The sequence below is a fragment of the Cupressus sempervirens genome, chromosome 10, assembly GCF_028749045.1.
Source record: "Cupressus sempervirens isolate cs-2001-9-10 chromosome 10, ASM2874904v1, whole genome shotgun sequence".
In the NCBI taxonomy this organism is placed as follows: Eukaryota; Viridiplantae; Streptophyta; class Pinopsida; order Cupressales; family Cupressaceae; genus Cupressus; species Cupressus sempervirens.
The window spans coordinates 57,976,399-57,994,842 of NC_143127.1; the positions used below are offsets into that span (position 1 = coordinate 57,976,399).

Genomic DNA, 18,444 nt, shown 5'->3' on the forward strand with positions numbered 1-18,444 from the left:
TGTTTTTGCAACTTAGATGTTTCAATTTCCTCTTCTTCAAGTGTAATGATTGTTTCGACATTAAAGTGATGAGGTAGCTTGGCTCCCTCTTGAGCAATTTTGAGAAAGTATTTCTCTTTCTCTTCGTTAAGCAAGATTTTCATGACTTTCTAGAAGTGTTTATCCTTACATCTTTTGACATCTTCAGGAAGTATTTCTTCGTTTTCCTCATTCTCATCAGTAAAAGGTTCTTTACATCTTTCATTCCTTTAGTGATCTTGTTCTCTACTATGTTCTCCATTTTCTTGGTCTTGATTAGCCATTTTAGGAATGTGGCAAATTTCAGTGTACATTGGTTGAAAAGGTCTCCTGAATAAGAATTTGGCTATGTTGTTTGGAGATGTATGACCTTCGCTAGTTTCAAGATCCTCTTGATACAAGGAATTTCTAGTTTTTTGTAAGTTTATGGAAAATGTTCTTTGAACACGAGGGGATCTAACCGATGAAGGAGATCGTGAAGATTCCTCACTAGATGTACTGGATACAAACTATGTATAGGCTGAGAAGTGGCCTCTACCGCGACTACGACCCCTAGCTCTACCTCGTCTAAGTCTATGGGGATAAAACACGTTTCCGCTTCTTGTTGCCACAATCATAGACAATCACAAAAAGAAAAATCCTAAACAAGGACCACACTAGAACCTAGGCTCAAAAAGTGAGATAAGAGTGTTATATGCTTAGGTACAAGTTCTCTGAATAATGGCTAGAACAGCCAAGAGTTATGACTATCATGAAACAAAGTATGACAAACACGAAAGGACAGATTGTTTAACATACTAGTAAAGAAATCAACGCATACAGAAAATGGAACACGAACAGCAGAATTATATTCGCATATGCCAACATTACATTATGCCTCATAAGATAGGATAGAAGATGATTAATGATAGAAGAAGATTTACAATGATCCTAGACGAGATATAAATACTATCCGCCGAACCTTCCCGAAGGAGTCCGTTGGCCACAAACATTATATCCGCTACAAACTATTTACCCGTCGGCTACAGAAACACCGACGACAATCTAGTCGGCTGACGCCATCCCCCCCCAAAAAGAAAAGTCGTCTCCTGACGACTAACAAAATATCTGAGACAAATTAATAAACAAAATACATTAACGGACTAATTACAACAAGATAAATCTGCTTCTGACACATCACTGTCACCTTCGTCCCGTGCCTGTAGCCTCTACTAACACAACGCTGCCTCCTCAATGAAGCTGACCTTGATAGCCACCTGTGTTACTTTCTCTGTTTTCAATTCCTCGGTACCCTGAGCCAAGTGTCGCTGCACTGCCTCCAACTGGATGATTAGCTCCTCTCGAGCTCTCTACGCATCCACCAAGACAGCCTCCCGGCCAACACCTACTCCCAGTGCCTCTGGTACACAGAAAGTCCATGCCTGCAACAACTTCAACTCTTCTCAACTGGTTAGACTCCCACGACTGATATCCGCAACGACTGGGGGTCCAGGGGGCAGCCGCCAAGACCAAATTAGCACTCCGGAACCCACACAAAACTGCATGGAACACACTGTTTCTGCCATTTTATGCCGATTCTACACTCTTTCTGGCAACCACTGATGCTTCCCCTTCCCTTTGGCATCATCTGCTACTCATTCCGAACAACTTGAATTTGTCGTCATTTTTTTTTTTTTAAATTTTATTAAATAAGAAAACCCCTCACACCCATCTTCTACACAAACTCGAATAATCTCTCCTCCGCAAATGAGAAACAGAACTCCAACAATCTTTCGCTGAAGATGGCATGGAATAATAACAGCGATATATTGTTTTTCACCTGCGGCAATTAGATTGAAATCCGCGGCCTCCAGATAACGCTGCGGGAATAGGTCCTCCACCAAATGCAACGAAGAGGAATCGAAACCCACGGAAGATGTAGAATTCATGGCTTAACAACCCTGCGAAACACCTCCGGCGGACAGGTGCCCGCAGAGCACAGATTAAGATAACTGAGTGAGGAGACTAGTTCATATGTAGATCATAGGTTTTCAACTAAGCAAGAGGTCATTGTTTGACACTGTTTGCAGACAGAAGTGTTCAAATATTGCAAACACAAATCAGATTTGGAATGCAGATAATTCTGACATAACAGTTTGACAGTTTCAAGACAAGTTCCCGCGCGAGGATTCATAAAGAACCACGCGAGAAAGCACAATAAACCAAGCGAAGATTCAGAACAGAAAATTTTGACTAGTTTTCTCGCGCAAGGACTTGCACAGAGCTGCGCGAGGAGTTGACAATTTGACAAAAAGAATTTTGGCATCAGTATACAATGTTTAGCAAAATCTCGCGTGGAGATTCGCAGATAGTCGCGCGAGGAACTCCAAAGAACCTCGCGAAAGAAGTGCTGATAGGGAGTTTTCTTGCGTGAAAATTCGCAGAGTTGGGCGCGAGAAAAGAGACATATTGACAGTTTTTAACTAGACTTGAAGAGATTTTTGATGGTTTCAACAGTTCTAAACAGAAGGTTGATTGTGTTTACAAGTTTCAAGCAAATATCAGCATAGTTTTCAAGTTTTGGACATCATTGTGGTTTTCAAATAGACAATTGTTTTCAGACACGGGAAGCAAGTAGTAGTCGCAAACAATCCAACCAAGGGCAAAGCAACTCGGAGGGACAGGGGAGTCTTGACCTTTTGTTTGTTTGACAGATTTGGACAAGTTTAAAGACTCGAAAAAAAGACATGCTTAATCCCTATAACCAAAAATGGTAGAGGAAGCAAAACCTTTGTCTCACAACTTATGTGCATTCGTTCACCTCACACAACCGTGTCACCCCACTAGAGGGCGCCCATGTTTTTGGTGTATTCCAAGGACTCAATAACGTATGGAGGATTCAATAACATATACATTTAATGAACACCCTTGTGGCAGGGGTCAAGCATGTATACCACCTTCCAACGTCGAGGTACATGCCTATGGTGAGTATCTACAGGAGAGATTCTTCCCCCTCCTTGCACAAAGATTATGCGCCCTTTCGGAGGTGAACCGGGTAGCAACTAACTAAGAGGTTTTTACTTAGCTTCCATTCATATTAACCCCCGGTGGCTTCGCGAACGAAGTTGAGGCCAACAGCCCACACCAGCATCTGCAAGTGCACACACTTGACTAGTAAGACTAGGGCCGGTGCGCCCTTTCAGAGGTGAACCAGGTAGCAACTAACTAAGAGGTTTTTACTTGGCTTCCATTCATATTAACCCCCGGTGGCTTCACGAACGAAGCTGAGGCTAGCAGCCCACACCAACATCTATAAGTGCACACACTTGACTAGCAAGACTAGGGTCGGCGCCTGCCACTGCAGTATACAGAGCCTCTTCTTGATATGAGATATCAGCATGAAGAAGAGGGAATTAACATGGCTTTGAAGTCTTCCGCTCAACAAAGCTTCTTTATTATAGTGAGTTGGAATCTCTGGCGAAAGGAGTGTGCTCACTTTGGTCGTTCCCGGAGGTTGGATCGCTCCAGCAAGCCCTGTAAAAGGTTGACTCGGACTAGTGGTTCGGATCTAAGGGTCCAAGTTTCTAATTTCCCGCAAGGGGAAAGAGCATACTCCTCTACCTCATCACCTTACCCAAACATGCAGAACATGTTCATCACCAAGTTAGCTTATCGATCCCAACTTGTCTTTTCTCAAGATTTTGATTTCCTAAAATGAAGTCATCATCCCTTCATAGAAAAGACTCATATAAGAGAACCACTTTCTCGCCTCCCTCAAGTACCGTCTTTCAAAGGCGTCTAGATTTCTAATTTACTCTTGGGCATCACTTCCAAGTAGTAAAGAGCATACTCCCCTATTCCTTTGTCTAGAACCCTATGAAGTTCAGAAGCCCTATTAAACTATGTGTAAGAAAGAAGTAAAGAAAACATGATGTTTTAGTGGATTTGAACATATTCTTTGGCATGCGTATCTTCGACAAACGTCCTACCATCAAAAGGTCCGTACTATTTCAAGGGTTTGTAATAAGGTTTCTTCAACAAGCATCCTGCAAACCATTGTTAAGCTGTTGAAAATCAGGAATCAAAAATGAAATTGCTTCAAAAACAATTGTTATTTATACCATCGTGATAAAACAGAATCTGAAAGCTGCATTTTGCAATTACTGATGCTGAATTTCGCGCGAAATCCTGCACACGCCCACGCGAGAAAATGGTGTGTACCGCAAGAGAAACTGCGCAATTATACACTTTTTCGCACAAGGAGGTGCAGTAAAGGGAGCGAAATCTCAGTTTCTTCGCGGGAGAATGAGATTTTTTGCGCTACAAACTAGAGTGTTGTGCAGACAACAGAAATAGAGCATTAAAATATGCAGAAAAAAGGAACATATGAGGCCAAAAACTTGATTTCTCAACCCCACGGTGGACGCCAGAAATGTATGCGGGAAATGTAGGCCTCGATCTTCACACACACTTTAACATGATCATTATCTAAGATATCATCCCAGAATAAACATGGAGTTGTTCATTCGAGATGTCCAACAGTTAGATTTGTTGCCTTCTAACTAGATTGATTATGCTATTGCTCTCAGACCAAGCAATTAGCAACCAGACATCTAGAATGAAGAATTTATTTAAGCTAGATGAGATGCAATAAAGGATAAATGTGTGCAATTAATCTAGAAATAAAAGAGAGCAAATTATACTAAATGTATGCTTTTTAAAGCTACAATGAGCTTATTATGCTAAAAAAACAATGCTATGAAAGTAAATGCTTGAGTGATTAATTCAGCATAAATTCGATACTATCAATTATCAACCTCTATAATGAGGAATTGAAGGCTTCTTAAATAGAATCGTAGAAATCGATCAACGGTCAAGATCAAATAGAACAGACGATCAAGATTGGAAATGAGATTCAGTTAGAGTGGAAACTTCCTTGTGCAGATGAAGTTAACTGATTCACTTCTGAGCGTGAGAAAGAGTCAACTGAGTTAATTCCATTTCCAATTCCAGTTCGCTCAGAGTTTCCATTCTTGAACTGAAGAGAGAATTTGGAGAGTATATTTAATTTACCAAATTGAATATGACCTCATAAATGCATAATCTTAATTAATTGAATAATTGAACTCAATAATTAAAATGAGGATATTATCCTATTAAATCAAATACATTTAATTCCCTTGTACATTAGCTTAAAAAGGTAATTTTAATTTAATTAAAGTATGATGACTTATAATTAAATTAAACTTAATTAATAGGTTTAATGTAGCTAATTTGGGTCAATACTTAGGAATTAAATAAAGAGTGTAATTAATACAAATTAGGGATTTTCTGCATTTGACACTTAGGTCAAGTAGCGATTATCAGAATCAGAATTGCCTAGTAAAATAGGACTTAGGATTGATTAAATAGACCAGAATTGATTTAGCATGGCAATATGCCAATTTTGGGGTATTACACCTATCATGACTATCCTCCACTTTGTCGATACAACTCAGCCTTGTTTGGGGGACGTTTATGATGGCATAGATGCAATGGTAGAGAAGGTAACACTTTCTATACAAACAAATGAGAACAACCCTACAAATGTGAAGCCTTATGTAATCAACTAGATACAATCATTCATCATCATTGGAAAAAGATGACTACCCCATTGCACTTGCCCGCATATGCCTTATCTCCAAGGTACTATAACAAGTAATTACTTGGTATGCCAAATAGAGTAGCACCATATGCAAATGAAGAAGTTGACAATGGGTGCTACAAAGCTTTTGCAAGACTCTTCCAAGACTGACATTCACAAAAAAGTTAGGACAGAATTTGGCTTATTTGTTTTGAAAGCAAAAGTTAGTCCACTTGCAATAAAGGACCAATGCGACATGGGAGCTATCACATGGTGGTACCTCTATGGTCAACCATTTAAGCATCTACAACCTCTTGCAATCAAATCCCTCTCACAGGTAAGTTTTATTAGTTTTTTGTTTACCACTTGAATTGTACAATTCCTTAACTTGCTTTCCATTTTTATGTTTTACTTTAATGATTAATTTTGTAATTGTGAGCATTGTCTAGGTTGCAAGTTATTCTGCTGCTGATCAGAATTGGAGTACATACTCTTTTATCCACTCAATGAAACATAACCGGTTGGGCTCTCAAAAAGATGAAGACTGGGTTTACATTCATACCAACTTGTGTCTTTGTCACATGAGGAGGATCACTAGAGGGAATGGACAGCCAAGCTTTGGGATGTAGAACCTGAGTGTCCAAACTCGGATACAACAATTCAAGATCTTACTACAATCACAAATGATGATGCTGATAAAATCGTGACGCATGGTGCATCTAGCACAAGTGGAACTGTTCTCAGTTCAAATGATCTTGGACTTGCAGCAATTGGAGGAGTTGGAGATGATGAGGATTTTTTTGCAAATCCAAATGATTCGGATTCGGATTGATGAACATTGAATCATGAACTATATTTTGATTTTGTAATTGCGATGATTTACTGATTTGCATTGGAATCATGAACATAGATGTATATAATACGGTCTATAATCTTTGAATATTTGAGTGTCAATTCGAATATGCATTGGTGAAGTTACAAGTATCATACTATCAAATATTTTAATTTTGTATATTTCTTTCACTTCTTTGCATATACATAATATATATAATATATATACAGACACATCCGCATCCCCGTCCAAATCGATAATCTAGGGAAAAACAAAAGTCTATAAAATCACATAAAAAAAATTATTTTTATAATACAAGCGTTCAAAAATCTGAATGTTATAATATACTTAATCATTTTTATTTTTTTTGATAGGTAATGGGCCGAAGCCTAGATTATTTATTTATTATTATTGTTGAGATTCATTATTATAATGTGCTAAACTTGAGTAGAGTCAAACCCAATACCTCTTCAATAAAAGGCTCACAATTTACTGTTGTGTTGTAGGCTCTTGCCTACTTATTAATCATATTTCTAAAATAGAATAAAATTGTATAATTTTTAGGTTTAGTTCTTTTATTTATTTTGTGTGTTTTCAAAACAAAATAAATATTTTTATATTATTTTTATAGTTTAATATAACAACTTAAATTTTACTTTTTAAATAAGATTTAAACTATTTTATTTTAATTCAACATTTAAATCTATTTATTAATGTTAAACAACTTTGATAATTTTGTGGATATATTAGTTATATTTTTTCAAAACATCAAATTTTATACAAGGCAAATTTAATGTCAATTTTTTTTTTGAATTTTTTATCTTGTCGAACTTCATCAAAATTTTGAACCTCGTGACTTAGATTTTATCAATTACAGTCTATTGATATTAATAAGATTGAGGAAGAGAGGCAAACGCCTACAACACAATGCTAATTGTGAGCCTCTTATTTGGGAGGTCTTGGGTTCGAGTCTACAAGAGCTTAATAAATAATTTTTAATCTTGGCTTCGGCCTATTACCCATCAAAAAAAAAGTTTTGAGGATGAGGATGAATGTATTTTACTGTTCAATTCACTACTTGAATTACAAAACAATATAATTGCTTCCCTTGGTGGTTTTACTACAAATTTGAAATCGGATGCCCTTATTTACCTTGCTCGAAAAGAGATGTAGAGGAACTCAGATGATGATAATTCAACGGAGATATTAAATGCAAAAGAAAGACCCATGTAAAAGGATGGTAGTAAGCAAAAAGGGGTTATGGATAAATCAGGATAGGTCCAAAGATAATTTTTTATTTCAAAATATTTAATTTCTGTGCATTACTTAATTGCTTGGAAATCTGGCTTTCCATAATAAACTCTAAAAAGTTCCATGGCATCATCACTGTATACTATTATTAGTATTCTGGTATTATTCCAATGTTACAAAAGTTTACAGAAAAATCAGAAAACTATTGAAAATATCAAAGAGGGTTATTACAGTTAGCGATCACCCTCCCATCCACAGAATCCCAAAAACATTTGGCATTCTTGGAATACATCCCCACATCCCTAAAATTCAGGAGAAACATTGAAACATATCTACTTAGCCAAAAAAAGTAAAGCATCTGGTAACAGTTTTCAAGTATTTTGCAACACTGACATGTACGGTTTGATTCTTTTCAAAATTAATTTGCTATGCAAAATGACTCAGTGTCAAGTAAAATTACATAAGTATTGTTTCTAAAATATATATGACTACCAAAATAAGAAATCTCATTTACAGTGAGGTGAAGATATTTACCTCGTCATTTTGCAATTTTCTCTTGATGAGAAGCCTCAACATTAGTCGCAAGGAAGGTGTGAGCATTTGTTGTTTCTGCTCCTTAAGAAACATAATTGCTTTGCACTCGTATTGATGTAGCTTCCATCCATTCCTCTATCACCAACCAAAATTAAGTGTTGCTAAAAGGAAGAGTAAAATAATACAGTACAAAGATCAATAAGAAACAAGATTGATGTATAGTTTCCATTCATCTATCTACACACTGCTGTTAAAAAGAAGCATAGTAACATGATACATAGGTCAATTTCCACAGTAACAAATGATACAAGCATTCTATTTGAGAAAATAACATAGACGATAATCAGAAATTCAAAAGTTTTGAGTGTAGGGAGACGGCCATAAATATAAGCCCACATAATATTTTAGGAGAGAAAATCCTAGACTAGTTCTATCACTCATAATTTTATGAACTATCAAAGTCTTTACATACATGATATCAACAAGTGCTTGTTGATCATTTGTTTCACACAACATACAAATGTCAGCTGATAGAACTGTTTAACAATCACTTTTCTTTTAAATTATTATTTGTTTGTTTTTTATGCAGCCATGATAGCAGCATCATTGCCTAGGACCTTTGTTGCTACAGAACCTAGACCATCTCCAAAATATGTGGCAAAATGATGCTTTCAAGCCAACAATGTAATGCATGCAATCATTTTTTCATCATCCCTGTAATAATAAATTCAAGAGACGCAACTTCTTGTACCTGTAAAACTAGAGATAAGAACGATAATTCTAACAAATGCAGACATTGGACGGTCATTTATTCCATGCCAGGAAAAAATTTATAACACCTACTTTAAGAAGCTGACTGATGAGCACGACTACCAGTCAGTATTTGGCGAGTGTAATGCTAACTACTTTCAATAACTTGCAAAGAACAGGAAAATCAAGCCCTAACCTGACACGTACTACTGCAGTACCAAGTCAATTTGCAAGCAGAACATCTTTTCAAGTTCTTCAACAGTTGAAAACATGTATCACATCTCTTATTTATGGAGGCAGCATCAAGTACAGATACATATGGCTCCTGAACTAGTATAATCTCTCCTGCAAGCTATGGCATGCAATTAGAAGTAGAAAAAACCTTTAAAAAATTTAGCATTCAATATGTCACATGGTTACAGTATTCACAACTCATGCAATGCTGTTCAACAGAAATATCACTCTCCAATTTGTTTCATGAAATAACATCTTAAAAAATTGAGATAAGGTCAACAATAGAAGGAATTATCATACAAAAGTAGGAGAAAATATGGTTCTGTATATCAATAAATGATTTGGATCTTTTCCTTTTCAAACCATGAAAACTCTTTAAAATCAGCTAAGTAAATATGTATGTTGATAAAAACGGCATAACAAAAAACCCAAATATAAAAAGCATGGTTTTGCGCTGAGCCAACATCCAAAGCACGGCAGATGTCACTGAAAAGGCACTGAATCGTAGGGCTAAAATATCTAAAAGGTACTTTTCCCTTCAGGATCCAAATGCATACCTCAATGCCCAGAAGCAACGCTGTCTAGGCTGTAACCGACTATATAAATGTCTGCTTTTGACTACAAAGATTAATACGATTTTCATGTTACTATGTCATAAATGACACAATGGTCAGTAGATTTTGCATATTTGAGACTCTACAAAAACCTTGAAGAGTAATTTACTATTTATCAATAAACTGTTCTAACAGTGAACCGTGGATGGTGATCCTACTAGTAATTATACTCATCTACAAAGTGAAGATCACCTATCACACACATTTAACCTAGAATGATATGCTCTATATATTAAACTATCATGAAAATATTTCTTTATGTCCGCGATCATTGAATTGACACACTGCAAACCATATCCGCAAAACATAGCATTCGTGTATAAAGAGTCATCAGACTGATATTAGAAATTACACAGTACGTGTGTTATAAGGAATTGTATATAATGCTTAATTTCTATTTTTTAAATCATACTAGGAATTCCCTAGTTTACAGCATGGCACCGAGGACTGCTCCAATATTTACAAAATGGCTTCTCTACTATATTATTTGCTATATATTTTCTTCATGCTTCACTACGATATCTCTAGATGCCCTAGATACTGGATTTCCTATGAGCCTAGAGAATAGTGCAGTAGCCCAAAATCTGTCATATCAAAAGCCTTCTTGATATCATTTCTGTGTCTCAATCATTGCTTCTAATCTGCCAGTGGTATCTAGGTCATCAACATATGTCATATACAATAATGATCAAAATATCCCCAATTTGTATCCCCCCTTTGATCCTTGAGGTAAAGATTTGGATAATATAGATGCCTAGTGAAACCACGTTGTAGCAGATGTTCATCTATTTTAATATACCAAGTTCTAGGAACCTATTTGAAACCATAGAGAGATTTGACTCGTTTGCATACCTTTTCTTCATTATCGTGCTATATCCCTCTGCATGAGTCATATAGATCTTTTCCTTGAGGTCTCCATTGAGAAAAGCACCTTTTACATCCATTTAGTATGGTTTCATCCAAATTGGGCAGCTAAAGCAAAAATCATTCTAATGGTTTTAATTTTTTCTGTGGGAGCAAATGTTTCCTCATAATAAATCCCTTCTTTTGAGCATAACCTTTAGCTACAAGTCTGACCTTATTTACATTACCATCTGCCTTAAGCTTAGTCTTAACATCCAATTACTTTCTTACTACGTGGTAGATCAACAAGCTCCCAAGTGTTGTTTTTCATCAGAGATTGATACTCTACATTCATAGCCTCTTTCCAAGGCTTTGATTCCAATGCTTCCTAAACACTAGATGGTTCAAAATTATCCACAATCGAACTCGTTAAGTTTTGTGACATTTGTGTGTGTTGAATTAGATTGATTTTCAACATCCTCATCATTTGTCCCATCCATGTTGAATATTGGAGCACTGTGTGAATCAAGTGATGATGTAGAAGGTGAACTTAAATCATTGTTCTCATTAAAAATTACATCTCCACTAATGTAAATCTTCTTTGCGTAGGATCCATAATGCAATATGGTTCATACTCGTTACTATAATCAAGAAGAATACATTTCATGAATTTTCCATCAAACTTCTTTCTTTGTTGCTTAGGAATGTACATATAGGCGGTGCATCCAAAAACATGAAGATGAAAGATAGAAAGCTTCATGACTAGTCAATGCTTCTTCTAGTGCGATGCCACCAAGTGCTTCAGTTGGTGCAAGATTTAGAAAATAAGTTGTATGCATAACTTCAACCCAATGCATGTCCTAAGTGAGAATCCTTCAACATGTTATGTGCCATCTCCATGGTAATATGATTACAACATTCAACAACTCCATTTTGTTGTAGTGTGTAAGCTATAGTGAGCTAATGTAGAATGGCATTTTCCATCAAACTGATGACGAATTTCTTGGTAATGATTGACTAATGTCGAATACCATTTTCCATCAAATTAATCAAGAATTACCTGGTAATGATTGGTGGAGAATTTTGTGCTAATGTATTCCCCCCTTGACCTGAGAGAAGAACACAATTACAATGACTTGTATCATCTGCCACAAGAGTGTGAAACTCTTTGAAGTAGGAAAAGGCCTCATCTTTATGCTACAAGCAATATACCCACATTTTCCAAGTGTGATCATCAACCAACAACTCAAAATACCTACATCCCTTGTGACTAGGTGTCATGACCACACACAGATCGATGTGCACTAGTTGCAAAGGTTGGCTTACATGATGCTTACTAGGATAGAAGGATGTTTGATATTGCTTTCCAATAATAGAACTACAACAAATAGCGCTTGACTTCTCAAGTGAGAGAAGTCCTTTGACCATTATTTTCTTACACTGGGTAAGCAAATAACCAATGTTCAAATGACCAAATTGGTGATGCCATAACATAGTCGGATCACTATCATTGGTCATTACGACTTGATTATTAGTGATTGTATCAAGCCTAAACATTTTACCAATTTCAAAAGCACTTGCAACACTCTTTGGGTTTCTAGACTTATCTTCGACAAGACATCTTTTTATCTGGATTTGCATTAAATTCAATGCCAATCAAGTTCAATACATTAGTAAGCCTATAATGATGTATGTCAAACTAGTCACCAATACCTTGGATGTCATAGGCAATACCATGATGATGTTTCAATGTGACAAACCACCCCTTTTGTCCATCCATGTGTTGTTGTAACACCTGAGCCCACTTATCATATTGAGGTTGATTGTGAACCATCTTTGAAAGCATTAATGCACTCGTATTCCTCATTCAGAGAGTCCTCTGCTTCAACAACATTGCTTCGTTGTTTTTGCTTGATCTTCTTCTCCCATCATGGATTTGCACTTTGCTATGGCTTCATTTTATGTGATTTGTTGGATGATTCTTTGGTTAAGTGGTTGTACTAACAATTCTCCACATCATGTCCAACTCTTTCGCATATAGGACATTTCTCTAAGATTTGGAAGACTTACCTAGCTTAGGAGGTCCACCAAATTGCTTCATAGGCTTCTTACCTTTATGATTTGTGGTCCTTGCATGATCATCTACACAACAATCCTGGCTTATAGACTCTTCTTTTTGAAGGAGATTCACATCAGTAAGCCTATAGCAATGTATGTCAAACTAGTCACCAATACCTTGGATGTCATAGGCAATACCATGATGATGTTTCAATGTGACAAACCACTCCTTTTGTCCATCCATGTGTTGTTGTGTAACACCTGGGTCCACATACCATATTGAGGTTGATGAACCATCTTCAAAAGCATTAGCTACACTCATATTCCTCATTCAAAGAGCCCTCTATTTCAACAACATTGCTTTGTTGTTTTTGCTTGATCTTCTACTCCCATCATGGATTTCCACTTTGATATGCCTTCATTTTATGTGATTTGTTGGATGATTCTTTGGTTAAGCAGTTGTACTAACAATTCTCCACATCATGTCCAACTCTTTGGCATATAGGACATTTCGTTGAGGTTTGGATGACTTAGCTAGCTTGGGAGGTCCACTAAATTGCTTCATAGGCACGACAATCTTGAGAACACCTTTATGATTTGCACGAGAATCTTGGCTTATAGACTTGAAGGAGAACTATTGGTTTCTCAAAATTGGAAGTATGTCTCGTGACATTGAATGTTGTCACAAACATTGTGATATCCCATTATTTCAAAAACAATAAAAGAACATGTAAAAATAGGCAAGGAAAGAAGCATTACTCATCTTATACATTATCTTCATTTCTTACGTTTCCACATGATAGTCAGAGTTGATCTGATGATAGATGGAGCTTAGCACTCACCAAGGCATCCATCCACCATGGAGGCACTTAGCCCTGGTGATATTTCCAAGTGAACTCCAAATAATCACTTGTCTATACCATCAACACCAGTGAACTTCGTGATGAACTAAAGGCTTGATGATCGACTTTGCAAAAATCATCATGTAATCACTATCATGATATGCATCACAATTCATATGCATTGCCATCCACATATCTGCATCCAATCACGATATATACATTTCCATCCACATAAATGCATCCATCCATGATGTGCCATCACATACATATATACATGACAGCCACACCACAAATAGATATATCCATGTAAGATGTAAACGCGTTATTATCACATATCATCCACATCATGCTATCATTGTCATATTATTGTATTCCGATCCACATTGCATTAAGCATCATATATGTATGCACATATCTCTGCAAAGATGACAACCAGTATGTATATCATCAGATCTGATACAGTAATCACCATATATCATGACATTAAAGCAATATATGATCATGCATCACTTCCAATTCATACATCGAGCTTATATGTTTACCATTGTACAACAACATAAGTCGATAGTATTATTGGGCTGGCAATTAATCATTCATGATTGATAGCATAATCGGCTAGCAGTTGTTAACAATAATCACTCATGATTAGCTCACCAAATAACCATGAATAATTATTAGGTGAACAATATAATTATCAGCTGTTATGAAGAGTGACATCATTCCACCCACACTATTTCACAGTTTGATGCACATATATATAGATATACAAGCCGGTCGGCTCTCCTAGAAGCAGTGAAGAAATGCTATTTGATAACTTATATATTCCCTTGTGGAAAGCGCTCGACTTAAGAGCATAGAAGGTTGTTACAGCAGCCACTGCTGCAAGTTATTTAATTGTATATCAAAGACAACTTCCATTAGCGAAGCATAAACCATATTTACCATATTAGAGACGGCTTCACAATCCAGAGAATCAGTGCATAAGTCATTCAAAGATATATAACAGACAGCCTATATCTCTGCCCCTGAACATCATACCAGCCTGTATTTGCAGCGTGGATATTATAGAAAGATCAGAGACAACCCTTCAGGTTATTGAGGATATTTACATTTTTATATCAGGCACAACCTTTGCATATTTGTATAGTGTATTCTTGAGAGTATACTATACAGAGATTTTGTCATGTCCCCACTCTAGCTCAGTCTAACAAAGACGTGTGAGTCAGCTTATTATGGGGTCTTGTAGGCTGACAAGGTTGAATAGAGACCCAGTATGGTTATTCAGTGTTGAGGACTTGGTTTTCTGGTGGGTATTGATCAGTTGGGTGACGTTCCTTGTTTTTAGGAGGTAGTTCCTACATTTATGGGGTTCTTTCCTACTTTTTAGGAAGTATGATCATGCCCAGGGTTGGGTTTCCATGAGATGACCCTTTGGGTTCAGTTTCAGAGGGATAGGGCTTGTTTCCTAAATTTTAGGAGCATCCCTAGATTTTAGGGATGAGACTGCCAGTGGATCCTTGATTTCCGACTTCAGTCACAGACAGGTGACAGGATGATTTTATGGTTTGTGATGTCAGTTGGGCAGTTTGTGGCTATTTGGGTTATATTTTTAATATTTCCTAAGTTAGCGTTTAATATTTAAATAAGGCTAAGTTAATAGCCATTTTGGAGTAATAAGGGAATTTTGGCCTCATCCGGATGCGTATCCCATGTTATGATAGCTCGTTGGAAAGGTCTTGAAATTCTCTAAATCTTCCTCTTTGGTCTCAGGGCAATTCGGTGAACGGATTTATTACTACGGTGGAAAAGGTCATTTTCTAGTGACATGGTCACTTTAAAATAAGATTTAATTCATTTTTTTATAGCCAACGCCAATTGGGGGTCACTTTAGGGTTCGAATTGCTTTGCAAGGGGTTATAAGGAGATGGGCACCATTTCTCATGATTATGCATATTTTTCAAACACTTCTTTTCAGATTTGCTCTGCTTGAGCGATTTGCATTCTGGGACGCAAACCCCAGGGTAATTGCTGGCTGGGACGTAACCCTCAGCAGCATTGGGTATTGGTTTGTCAGTAGTTTCATCAGTATTCAGGAGGAAGGTAGACGCCACTTCAGCTTGGGCCTACAGTTTGTTTTTTTGGGCATGTTCTTTGGCGTATGGGAGGTGAATTCTAGCAGCCGTACACTGCCATTTCTTGCAGCCGTACTTGCAGCCGTACTCTGTCATTTGCAGCACTTGGATACATAGAAAAATCGGTTACTCAGCAGCAGATTCTTGCATCTTATCAGCCCGTTTTCATCAGCCAGTTGTGGCGTCATTGTTAGAGGAAATGTACTGGATCTTTTATTTGGCTCTATAATTCAGAGATCTGCCTGGTACGATTTGTATCAACTCTGACTTTACTGCGTATTGTTATTTATTTTCAGACTCTTTTCTTGCCATTTGCTACTTCTCATTTCTATGTGGAATAATCATCAAAAACACAAAAACAAACAAACTCTTCTGCATTTCCGTCTAGTTCTACAAGAAAACATTAATAAACAGGAAAAAACAAAAAAAAAAAAAAAAAAATCTACAGCAGATTTGCAACAGAGATCCATCAGGGATCTTTCAGATTTAGCATTTGCATTTGGAGGTACCAGTAGTAGACATTTATTGTGATCAAAATAGTATATGCATTTGTATATTTTAATCATTTGCATTATTTACAACTTGCTGATTAAAATTGGATCAATAAAGCAATTATTCAAGTAGGAATTGTACATATTCATTAGTCTCATATATACCAAGAAAGGGGTATTACAATTGGTATCAGAGCTTCTTTCCTATAATGGACAATAAAAAAGGATCAACAACAAACTGGATCAGTTCCTGGATAGACAAAAGAAGATTCAACACGAACCATCTTATTAAAGCCTTAACACAAACCTCCCTAAAACCATCATCGAAGGACACTCGTCACTCATCAAGCAAAGGTTCAAGGCTCGGGATTCCAGCTTTCACCAGCTCAACCAACACATTCCAGAAAACTTCATACAACTACAAGAGCAATTGAAAAGGGATTGGGAGAGCAGTAATCTCAAGGATGAATTATGTAATGTCCCCATGTCGGAAGCTTCAGAGTTCATCAAGGATGGCTTTGGTTGTGATTTGTACAATTTGATTTATGCAATCAATGTTGATGGATGTTTCCCATTTGGCTCTTAATTTGATGCTATCCGTTGGAAATGGTGATTGATAAACAAATAATCTTCACCACCCAAATGCTTTATGATACAGCTTTTGATATGACTATGGTAAGTCTGAAGGTATACAAGGTTTTTTATATTATACAAATTTATTCAACAACTACAGACAACTTCTGATCTGAGGTCTAATGTTGACTTTATATAAAAGGTATTGCTTAGTTGTATTGATACAATATAGAGGATGTATTAAGTCATAAGACCTTGATTATAAATCTTCAAATCCTTAGATATGCACGATGAACTGATCTTTTTAGTAAGTGTCCTCTACTTATAAGAACCCGAATTATAATGGTTTTAAAAGACTGGTATGGATATTTCAAGTGTTTGCTCTCTAATGAATGTGCTTTCCACCCTATATATATATATGTATCTCCTTTATTATCTTATTCCTGTATCGATCTGTAATTCTGGATATCGATAGAGTATGTCCTCAGATATAGAATGTTGGCAATAAAAATCTGTACGTTCGAATGCTCCAATTTATTACTGTTCTATTCTCTTGTCTGAAGGTAGATATTTTGTGGTGTCGTCTCTAGGTAGATATCTGCAACTGGCCTGGACAATAAGGCCTGTACTCAATCATCCGCTGTTGTTTGAATATGGCTAAAAGTACTGGCTGTGTATTCTAGTTGATGATTTGACTGCCTTTTCTCCAGTTAGGTGATTGTCATACATAATGTTCCCAACCCTGGAATCTTATTGCTTATGTTTGATGTGACCAGTCTATAAATTTGTTGATTGTGTATATTTCCTCAATCCCATTTATCACTGGATAATTACATTGATTCTGAGACCCGTAGTCCCTTGATTCTGACTTAATGATGTATGATAAGGTTGTTCCTTACATTGTATGTCCAGATTGGAGGATACAGTTGACCAGTATCATTTATCCGTTTGGCTTACTCCTTCTCTACAATGCTTCTTTTGTCTATTACTAGGATGATGCATGACTCAGCTATCGATTCCTTTGATGTCCGTTGTCTATAAATCACTTGCACTCGACTCAAATGGATGCACGTAGTGGGTGATCTGGCACTTGCCTGATAATTGATTTTGACCCTTACCCGATATCCCCATCAATCTCATGTTTTTCCTCCTTGCGATTTAAATCCTTATATGCTCTTCTCCTTCGAATTCGCAGATGGTAATATCATGATACCCTCTGATTTCTTGTCGTCTCCTACGCCCAGGTTTAAAGAAATAGAAATATAGAAATTTGATTGTTCGTGTATTCTGCATCTTCTGTGATTCACTCCCCCCCTGACCCTCTGAATACTCGAGAGGATGATAGTTGAAAAAAAAAACCTCCATTCCATTCCCTCCTCTATAATTGAGTAATTGAGTTGAGTAGGATATTCTGAATGTCACCTCTAATCAAAGTAATGTCTAAAAGATAGTCCTCTCGTTACTGACGTTCACAATTAGTCTTCAATGCATGGTGACTGGTGATCTTCTCCAGAGAACATGAGGGCTACGGTGTGGTTCCAAATTGTTACCGTCGGTTATGTGTTCCATATGAGCAAAAGAAGTTTATGTGTATCGTCTGGTACTCTTCAACGTGATTCTCCGCCTATTCTCCCTTTCCTTCTTGTATCTTATATCGTGCGTGCATCTGC

The 18,444-nt window shown here is 36.8% G+C and overlaps 1 protein-coding gene across 2 annotated transcripts in view; it reads right to left on the reverse strand.

Moving 5' to 3' along the window:
* Positions 1-18,444, reverse strand: part of SDG37 (SET domain group 37) — a 162,013-nt gene that overhangs the window by 118,915 nt on the left and 24,654 nt on the right. The window contains exons 2-3 of one of the 2 annotated variants that reach the window (XM_089807856.1): positions 9,184-9,332; positions 8,238-8,372 (exon numbers count right to left, since the gene is read on the reverse strand). In XM_089807856.1, the coding sequence (XP_089663982.1) occupies positions 8,238-8,372; positions 9,184-9,332 (284 nt within the window). Of the gene's footprint in view, positions 1-8,237; positions 8,373-9,183; positions 9,340-18,444 lie in introns of both variants that reach the window. The other variant, XM_089807857.1, reaches the window with a different exon arrangement.